This window comes from Glandiceps talaboti, chromosome 14 (assembly GCF_964340395.1).
Source record: "Glandiceps talaboti chromosome 14, keGlaTala1.1, whole genome shotgun sequence".
In the NCBI taxonomy this organism is placed as follows: Eukaryota; Metazoa; Hemichordata; class Enteropneusta; family Spengelidae; genus Glandiceps; species Glandiceps talaboti.
The window spans coordinates 9,356,513-9,366,558 of record NC_135562.1 but is presented as its reverse complement, the minus strand read 5'-3'; the positions used below and the strand labels follow the sequence as shown (position 1 = coordinate 9,366,558).

The following is a 10,046-nucleotide window of genomic DNA, read 5'->3' as shown; positions in this document are numbered from 1 at the left end:
ACAACAAGATGGAGTGAACACATTGCTGTAACATTTTGTCTAGACGAAATTAAGTGTCGTGCAATCTTCACAACACAGATAATTGCGTATCTGCGTCTAGTGGCATTACATTTTATTTCATTTACGCAAAATGTAGCAAGAAATTGCTTTCTTAGTGTAGAATATACAGTTCTTGATTTCTGCATGGCTGTATCAAACAGATCCACTGAATGGTAACATGAAATGAGCTGTATCACTTGTTACAAAATAATGTTAATATATAAGGAACTTTGTGGTACATAGAATGAGTTAAAGTGACTGATGCAGAGTAAATAAACCGAAGTTTTATAACATCACTCAGGACCACTGTCCTTCAAATAAGGTACTACCAAATCAGAGAAACTATAGAGTTTCAATTAGGTGACATGGTGTTTTCGCATACATCTTTTGTTTAAAATTATACAAACAAGATTAGGCATTGATAGCTCACAAGCACATGAAATGTTACATTTTAATTCACTGTGAACACAAATAAACAGTTTTGTGTTTGAATCTTCCTTGTTTCATCAGACAGTGATGTTGATTTGTGTTCACAGTGAGATAAAATGTATCACCTGACATGCTTGTACTATTATCAAGGCCTGTATTTTGTTTTGTGTGATTTGTAACTAAAAACTTGCGAGATGTAAAAAACCTCATGCTGCCTATTTAAACTCTATAGTCACTCTGGTTTGGTAGTAATTGAAACTCTACAGTCACTCTGGTTTGGTAGTAATTGAAACTACAGTCACTCTGGTTTGGTAGTAATTGAAACTCTATAGTCACTCTGGTTTGGTAATTGAAACTCTAGAGTAACTCTGGTATTGTAGTAAAATTCACTCAACAAAAATGTGCTCTTTTCTCAACAGAGTAAACTATTACACTTTGAATCAAATCAAATCTTGGGTAAAGACTAGCGGGGTTACTATCAATGTTGGGATTTTTTGGAAACAAAAAAATTGCAACTGGAATTTCAACATTTTATGACGCCGTTGTTGTGAATTGTTCACGTCTTGCAATAATTGTAGAACAGAGATATATAGTAATTACGATCAAAAAAAGTCATGATTTTAAAATTTTCCGTTTTGTTTTGCATGTTTTTAATAAATTAATGGAATGTATTTTGTGGGATACAGGCTTTCAAAACTATACTTCAAATATATCAAAGTTTTTGTAAAATTGACTTTATTTGATTGAAATTGGAAAACACTAGTCAGGTTGGCATTAAAGTCAACGTACTTGTACACTGAAATATTAATTATTGTGGCAACTTCTGTTCATCGATCATGGACAAGCAAATAGCAAGCGATCGGGAGAGTGTCGACAACGATAGCCGTGAGACCTGACTATCTGATATTTTTGTTTGAATGTATTCGACTTGACTTGTATGTGCTATGTGTACAAATGTATATCCTAATTCATAGCACACAACAGGAGGACCCTAGGTCAGTACAAAATAATTACTTTGGAACGGTAAATTGCACACGAATGCGACATCACATTCGTTTCCAATTTACCATTCCAAAGTAACTATATTTTACTGTCCTATTGATTCTTGGAACCATGAACAATATATTCTCCTCATGACGACCCTAGTTTACTAAAGCGTCAGATGAACTGCAAGTTGTTTTCTATCAAAAATGGTCAAATCATAGACGCAACAATTATTTACAGTTGTAAAACTTGTCTATTGAATATTTTGAACATACATTATTTTATATGACATTCACATTGAAAATAGTAAATTCTGACATAGAAATGTGATACAAGACTTTGACTATGTGGAAAACTATGTCTGGGTTACTGAAATCAAGATAACAACTCTGATAAGACTTTGACAATCTAGTAAACTATATGTTTGAGTCACTTAAATCAAGTAAACAATTCTAGACGAGTTTCTGCATTTCAACCACCTTGATCTGATAAAATACTTTCGACAGTCTGGCAAACTATGTCCGAGTTACTGAAATCAAGTTAACAATTCTAAACAGATTTCCTCTTTCCTACCTACTTGATCTGACCTGGTCTACGTGTATGTTCCATAACTGTTTTTGCCTCATCTCTGAAACTGTAAAGTTGGTCATGATGTGAACAACTATTGCCTACACACTTTGGATAACACAAGATACATATACGAAAATACAAATGATGTATACATAACACGATAACTTACAAAAAATGCAGTAATTGACCAAAATTATGACTGCATGGCATAAACACCCTTTCTTCTATTTTAGTTAATTTAAATATTTCAGCTTTTACTTCAACATTTGAATCTCTCTTATGACGTGTAGTTTAAAAAACAAAAACAAAACAAAAACCAACACAGTCCAACATATGTACTACTGTGTGCCATCACAAAATCTTACATTCAGTTACAGATATAGAATCACAAACTGTTGACCCTTAATAAGCTAAAAACTGTTAAACAAACTGCAGTGGGGTTAGAGGTTAAATGTCAAATGTCACCAAACCCTCTAAATTTTAAACATTAAATTGTCGTTTGAATATACAATCACATATATGCAGTTCTCAATTTTAAAAAATCTTGGGTACTTTTTTTGCTCTCTTCAAATTGTCTAGTCTCAGTTGTCAGCAGCAAGTAGTACAGTGTGTTGACCCCCAACTGTCACCATTACAGATGTCCTGTTTTCTAACTGTTTTCCTTTGGCAATAACAGGACTGTATTCGTCATCCTCCTCACCAGTACCTAGCTGTAGGCTGCTACCCATACCCCAGGTGTACAAAGTACCTGTAAAAAAACAATCAACGATCTCAATTCAGATCAACACTATCACAATTACTAAACAGAATTTCAACAGAACTAAATAATTCCAATCTTGTAGAAAAGTCTTCATTTACAAAAACCTTGACAAGAGTGAGTTTCCAATAAAGACATATCCCCCGCCATTTCCAAATGATAAAGGTCTGCTCCTGTTCAGCCATACATGTACTGTACTGTGACTTACATACATGTACATCCCAATTAATCTGACATGGAAAAGGGTTTTTGAAATTTTGAAGTGGATATCAGATATATGGCTGTACACACACACACACACACACACACACACGGAGGGTAGAGCGAGAAAGAGAGAGAGAGACAGACAGACAGACAGACAGACAGACAGAGACAGAGAGAGTTACTTTTTAAGATGGTTAAAATGCAATGACCATATTTTACGTTTGTCAGTCAGATTTTGAGTAAATTGGAAGGTACAAAAGATATCAGTTATTAACAGTTATTTCTGACCATTCACGTTAAGTAAATGATGTTTGTCTAGAGCCTGGTATAACTCACCATTGATGGTGACAGCTGCACTGACTGAGCTACCACATCCTATACTAACCACTTTGTCTGTGATTGTAGTCACAGCTTGGGGTATATGCGACTCTTCTGGGTCTTCACCTAAACCCAACCTACCATAGTCTATCCTCCCCATTGAGTATACTGAACCTGAAAAGAGACAAAACATTTCTCAAATGTAACTGAAATTCACCAAAGAAATAACAGTACCATCTATGTAAAGATACAGTGGGAAGAAATTAACAAAGCTAGGTATATGGAGAAACAATAACCTTCATATGTATGCAGTAGTAGGTAAAATTGTATGATTCAGCAATTACATATTGACAGCGTTTATGCATGAAAAACGACAGTCTTTGGCAATATACCGTTTGTCCCACTGTTGGTGTTGTCCCCCTGATAAAAAAGCTTACAACAAAGACATCTTACCTTTGTCATCTAATAAAACTGTGTGGTGTTGTCCCCCTGAAATACAGCTAACATTGAGATCTTTACAGGAAGTTAGCAACTGTGGCATAAACCAAGTCTTTGTATTTTCTACACCTGTAGCACAAAAAGCATGAAAAGACATCATAAAGTTAGACGTGAACACAACTGCAAATGTCCAAATTAACATAAAACCTAGGCTATGAGATAAATCATATCATGCTGCCCTCAACAGTCGGAATTTTCCACAAAAGGGCATGGCTGATGAGTAAGGATTGGATAATATAAAAAACTTTGAAAACACACATTATCCTAAACTGGCCTTACAATACAAGTACATGAATAGAATAAAGAATAATACATTGAACTTGCTATCCCCACTCTGTGTCTGTCAATATTCATGGAACTAGGCACTTCAGTTGCGAGTGTAGTTATATGAAAAGGTGTAGTGGGTTCTACATGTTCTAATAGGCATTTCCAAAATTTACCATGGTGGCGCTCTACTTCCTGTCTGTGTGTGCGTTGGGGGTATACACGGTATAGGTTACTCGGTTAATCATACAGCACTGCTGTTTCCCTCGATATCTGAACAATATGAAAAACATCCCTGATTTACACTTCTACAGAATACCAAGGGACAAAGCTCTTTAAGAAACGGTACTATGAGATGATGATACCCCAATTTGAGTGAGGGCGCTGTATTCTCAATTTCCTGAATGGCCTATTGTTCACACACACCAATACGTTAACGTGCGACACCTACCGCAAGGTCATAACAGAGAGACAGCATCTGATTATTTAGCAACCAAAATTCCACAATATCCACATTTTCACTAAATATTACACTTACCTAGCTGATGATAGTTATTAAGTCCCCAACCAAAAACACCAACATCAGGAGCTCTGGCAAATGTGTTATATGATGTACACCAGATACTGTCAAACTTAAACTTTCCTTTACCCTTCACTCTCCGACAATGTACGACAGCCGGTTCCAACAACTCTTCTACAAAAGTAATAAAATATAAGTTTTTAGAACATATAATCAAATGGGGGACTTCATTAGGCAGTTATGTCAAATGAATATTTGGGACAACCCTGTAAATGTCACATAAATATAATGTAAACCATCAAACTCTTTAACCAATCAGATTATCACAGAGGTACTCATAAATTCTGTCATCACTATCTTTAGAGGGGAATGCCACTCCAGGTAATGAAGTGATTTTCATAAACTTTTCACTGCTACCTTTCAAAGAGCACAGCTTGTAATCTTACGGTTCTTGGTGGTTAGTTGTGTGTTATACCTAATAATTATCACAAAGTAATAAGACTGGGACCTATAAATGTTTGATTTACTTACTGAGTGTCCTACGTCCTCCTCTGTGAGAGAAGCATTCTGCAACCCTTCCTAACTGTCCTTGTTCAGCTGACCCCATGGAGAATATACTGCCCTCTGTTGTCAACATACAGAGATGATCTGTACCTGATGCAATCTGTTCCACTCTGTGATTTGGTAACATTTCTTTGGGTTCTAGTTGTTTGCCATTCATTGTTAGTCCAATCACTCCATTACTGTCCTGTATAAGGTAAATTTGAAAGGTGATTAAATGTGGGTTTTTGTGAAAGACATTAACCTAGTAGGCACTGAGCAAAGTCAAAGTATGCATATTATAACCATGAGGTAAAACTGAAATAAATTGATTTACCATATACATATACTGTACGTGTAACCATCAGTGTGCCCTCTAGTGATAGCCAACTTTTGTTGTTGTGAGTCAAAATGATAAAAACTGGTACATGTATTTCTTGTGAGTCACCACATAGTAAGAGATAGGGGAACACCAAATTTTGGTGCATCACTAGAAATTGTGTGCGTCAGTGGCATGTCAATTTGGCTTAGAGGGCACACTGGTGACCATACATCTACAAGGCTTTGCTACTGTGTAAAAATTGACGTGTACATTATTGTACGTACAATAATAATGATTTTACACCTTTATCAGTCTTTTGCAATTTGAGTTAAAAACAAGGACTTGGCATATGTTGTTTCATATTGATTTTTCAAGTAGGACTCCATGATAAAATTGTTTTATAAATTAAAAATCCAAAATAAATATCAAATCCTCATCCACATGGCCTAATATTAATCCTAACTCAAAACATTTATTTCATATTTCTATTTCTTTGCATCACAATTTTGAGAAGGTCTTTGTAGATGACAAAACCCCCTCCTATCGATTACGGTAATACTTACCCTAAATGCACCCCAGGCATACACTTTACCATCATCGGTTAGAGCTGCTGTATGAGAATCCCCTGCACTGACCTGCACCACCCTCGAATTAAGTGGTACAACCCCAACTTCATACTCTGACCCGTCTTCACTGGTATCTCTACCCAAGGCACCTTCATCATTACAACCAAACGTAAAGATCTGAAACATGACATCATAAGATATTAAAAATACAATTTTTAGTCTAAAATCACATAACAAATGTATTCTTTTGATTACATGCCATTTTATATGCATTATTTGATCTTTCTAATTTTTTCTTATTTGCCATTTCATATTATTATAAATACATTAAAACCAAAAATCCATTTAGGGATGCATAATTGGTATCATATTGTCATTGGGTATATAAGACCTTAGGAGTGTGGTACAGCATAAAATACAGCAGGAGAAAGTAAGGTGTGTCTGTCTCTCTGTACTTAGTTGTGTACAAATAAATACCCCCTTGGGAGAATGAGGATTTTGACTTCGACAGCACAATGGTTGCAATGTAGCAATACCATCACCATTACAGAGATACATACCTTGCCCTCACTGGTTAAAACAACTGTGTGCATACCACCAGCTTCTACCTGGATAGCATCACCATCAGCACCATCAGGTAACGTTACTAAAGCTGGTCGTTTTCTCTCCATTATGTCTTCACCTAGACCAAGTTGGCCAACATCACCTTCTCCGAATACCAACACTTTACCAGGTTTTTTGCAGTGGCTTGGATGGGATATAGTCACTGAAATTGATAAAATTACAATTTGATAACAATGCTATACTGAGACAGGGGCGCTCTATAGCATGTAGCCACGATAAAGTCAGAAACCAAGAATTTGAGAGAAAGCTATAGTTCCAAAGAAGGCGCTCTGATACTAACTGTACTGAGACCCCAGTTACTTGGAAGTTTCATCTTTTAATTAAATGGACATTAGCCAAATCTGAAGAAGAAGAATTTCTGCGATATATTTCTATTATGTGAAGACTTAGACACAATATTCTGCTAACTGAAACATGTCTTATCATTGCCAGTAACTGTCAGATATGTAGCATAATAGTCAGGCAAACTGAAGCAATGATTCTATGAGGTACTTTTTGTGTGCATCCAAAAAGTGACAAATAACTCAGAATCATAGTAAAATACACGTTATTGCTACATGATGTATATAGATACTAGTATTCAGCAATTCTATGATCTTTCTATGGTAAACAGCAACATAAATACAATTATAAGATAAGTTTGAAGAAAGTATTTACAATTTGGATAAAAAATAATATCTCAATTTGGTCCATATCCCTCTATGTGGCCATATGGATGACAAATGGGTATTTAGTTGCATTTTTCAATAAACAGAACAAGAGAGTGGTAGCTGAGAGTGTGGCACAAATGCCATATCTTACATATATACAGACTACTGTTTTTTACTTGAAAAAATGTGAAGCAACACAAAAGTATACCAGGTCCATGTTTGTAATTAACGATTAAAAAATGTGCAACTGAAAACATTTGTCGTATATAAATCATAGACATTTAATGATAAATGTTTATGTTTAATGACAAACTTTTTATACATTTTGTAAATTTTTGCAATTTATGAGTTGTGAAATGTAGTGGATTGTAAATACAAATGTATAGTCTGCTCACTGACCTTTGACCTTCTTGCTTGGACGACTGTCATTCTGTTCACTTCCAGTACTTTTGGTTTTCCTTCTTTTTGGTGGCATACTTGCTATTCTGTACAATCGAGGAAGAAATGGTCGATAGATAACCTTCTTTAGTTGAACACAAAGTATGAGTGATATTAGAAGTAGTGTGGTGTCATTTATATATAGATGTCTGCAAGCACTTTGACACTGATATAGCATTGGCATCACACATTCAGACCCGTTGACAGCTTTCTGTCCCTCACCCCTCCACTGTCTATACACTGATACATGTATAACATCACTGACAATGTTGACAGCTGTCAGCACACCCTCCCCTTCATTGTTAATGATGTAACAAATGACACCTTGCAGTTCACCAGTTATCAGCTTTGTTGATAATGACCCCTAGCAGTGAGGCATTATCAGAGAGGCATTATCACTATAGCTATAAAAAATGATTTCCTTTGTATGACCAGAGACAATAGAGGGAGAGGTGACAATAGGCATTGTAATGCAGTCTCCCTCTGTTGTCTTTGGTACATGTACATGTATGCAATCAAAATAGACAGTCTGGATTCATATTCATACACCAATACGCTTTCTAGAAATCCAATTAAATGTCTTCAATCTTTCTTTCTTTTTTAAAAACTAACGAATATCAATAACATATTTATTGAGATTATTAATATTAGTCTCACTGTGTATGCTATCTCAGATAAGAAAAACTAGATTACTATTTGGGTAGAAATATACATATTTGATCCCCTTATACATATTATTTTCAAAAAAAAATCATCTTATGAAAAGGAATATAAACTATATCATTTAAGAATTTGTGGTAAACTACTATCTGTGGGAATAGCTGAGTTTGAGATGGGGGGGGGGGGTGAGAAAATAGTTAATTTTGGAACGTTCCAATAATATACAATGAGGGGGACATCCGAAATGAAATGAATATACTTCAAGTTCAAGAAAATATGACAATGATTCCCATTGCCAACTTTCCGACGAACAGGTCTAGACAGACAATCTTTAATTTGGCTGTTTATCGAAAAAATATTGATTTACAGTACGAAAAAAAATGTGAAACTGGGGATACGTGTGTAAGTGAGCTGTATGCTGCAGCTGAGAGCTAACTGTACTAGAGGAGGAATGAATGACCCATGCAACAGCAATCCCCATACATGTGCCAATGCTAAGATGCGGCTGGCGTTTAGTCTTCATTAATTCGCTGATTTGAAACCCGATAACTTGCATTTGCTGTTGGTATACGCTATGTTTATCGACAATTAATAACTAATAAAATCCCACCTTTTGAAAAAAACTTGTGTTTTCACTCTCGATGACTTGGTAGGCACACCACAGCAAAGTCCAAACTTACCGGCGAATTACTGCGCAGTCGATTTGCGCAAGAATCTTTGTCCTCGTACACTGAAATACTTAGTGAAACCAAACAATATTTTTAAAAATCAGTAAATGTTTCATATTTTCTTTTAATAATTTCCCATTACATATATTCTATGTCTAAGATATAAGGGAGAAATACATAATGGATATTATTTTCAAAGTTTAAAATGCAAAAAAAAAAAAATTCTTGTTCACAACGGCTGCACGGGTGAAAGGTTACAAATATGGAAGGTCGCCATACACACGTGAGACTATTCGCAATACAAACACCGAGTTATCATCGTTATTCTCGTGAAACTGAAGACTGGATGACCTTACACCTAATGGTCAGTACACACTTTTTGTCATACCGAGGTTTAAATGTCTAGTATTTGTAAATATGTTGAAGAAATACACATGTTAGTTCATTTGATCGACTGCATGCAGCTCAGTGCAGTGAACTGTGTAGTCTAACGTAATGTGAACGTTCACAGTAGAAGTACTAGTACTGTAATACGGTGACGGATCAACTCGTCCCAATTTCAACTCGTCCCATTTCAACTCGTCCCACTCAACTCGTCCAATTTTCAACTCGCCCCAATTTCAACTCGCCCCATTTTCAACTCGCCCCAACTCTTTACAATATAATTTACCTGTGCAAATATGAAATCGAAGCTAGTAGTACTCAGTTTGGAGGGTCTGTGGTATCTCGTATTCCACTAATGAAGTACCACTTGCGCTGTAAACACATACTACAATACTATTACTAAGTTGCGTTAACTAGGGAGAGGAAACACGTCTCCAAAACCCGTACGCGCGGAAGTCGTAAGCGTGTCAGTCACTAATATTCTCCCTGGTTATTATCATTATTATTTCTTATTTGGGTTGTAAACATTAAGTCCTAAAAGTGTGAAAAGTGATATTCCATGACTGAGGAAAGTTGTTGTGCTAGTATAAGTTCTAGATCTACCAAACACT

The 10,046-nt window shown here is 35.7% G+C and overlaps 1 protein-coding gene across 1 annotated transcript; it reads right to left on the bottom strand.

The window, feature by feature from the left end:
- Window positions 1-1,770: 1,770 nt before the first annotated feature.
- Window positions 1,771-9,801, bottom strand: LOC144445510 (regulator of chromosome condensation-like). The gene is made up of 10 exons (XM_078135095.1): window positions 9,722-9,801; window positions 8,994-9,121; window positions 7,685-7,770; window positions 6,572-6,777; window positions 6,009-6,188; window positions 5,115-5,331; window positions 4,602-4,757; window positions 3,755-3,868; window positions 3,320-3,475; window positions 1,771-2,770 (listed from the first exon to the last, which is right to left on the bottom strand). Exons 3-10 carry the CDS (start codon window positions 7,758-7,760, stop codon window positions 2,604-2,606), a joined length of 1,272 nt encoding a protein of 423 aa, XP_077991221.1. The 5' UTR covers window positions 7,761-7,770; window positions 8,994-9,121; window positions 9,722-9,801; the 3' UTR covers window positions 1,771-2,603.
- Window positions 9,802-10,046: the final 245 nt, after the last annotated feature.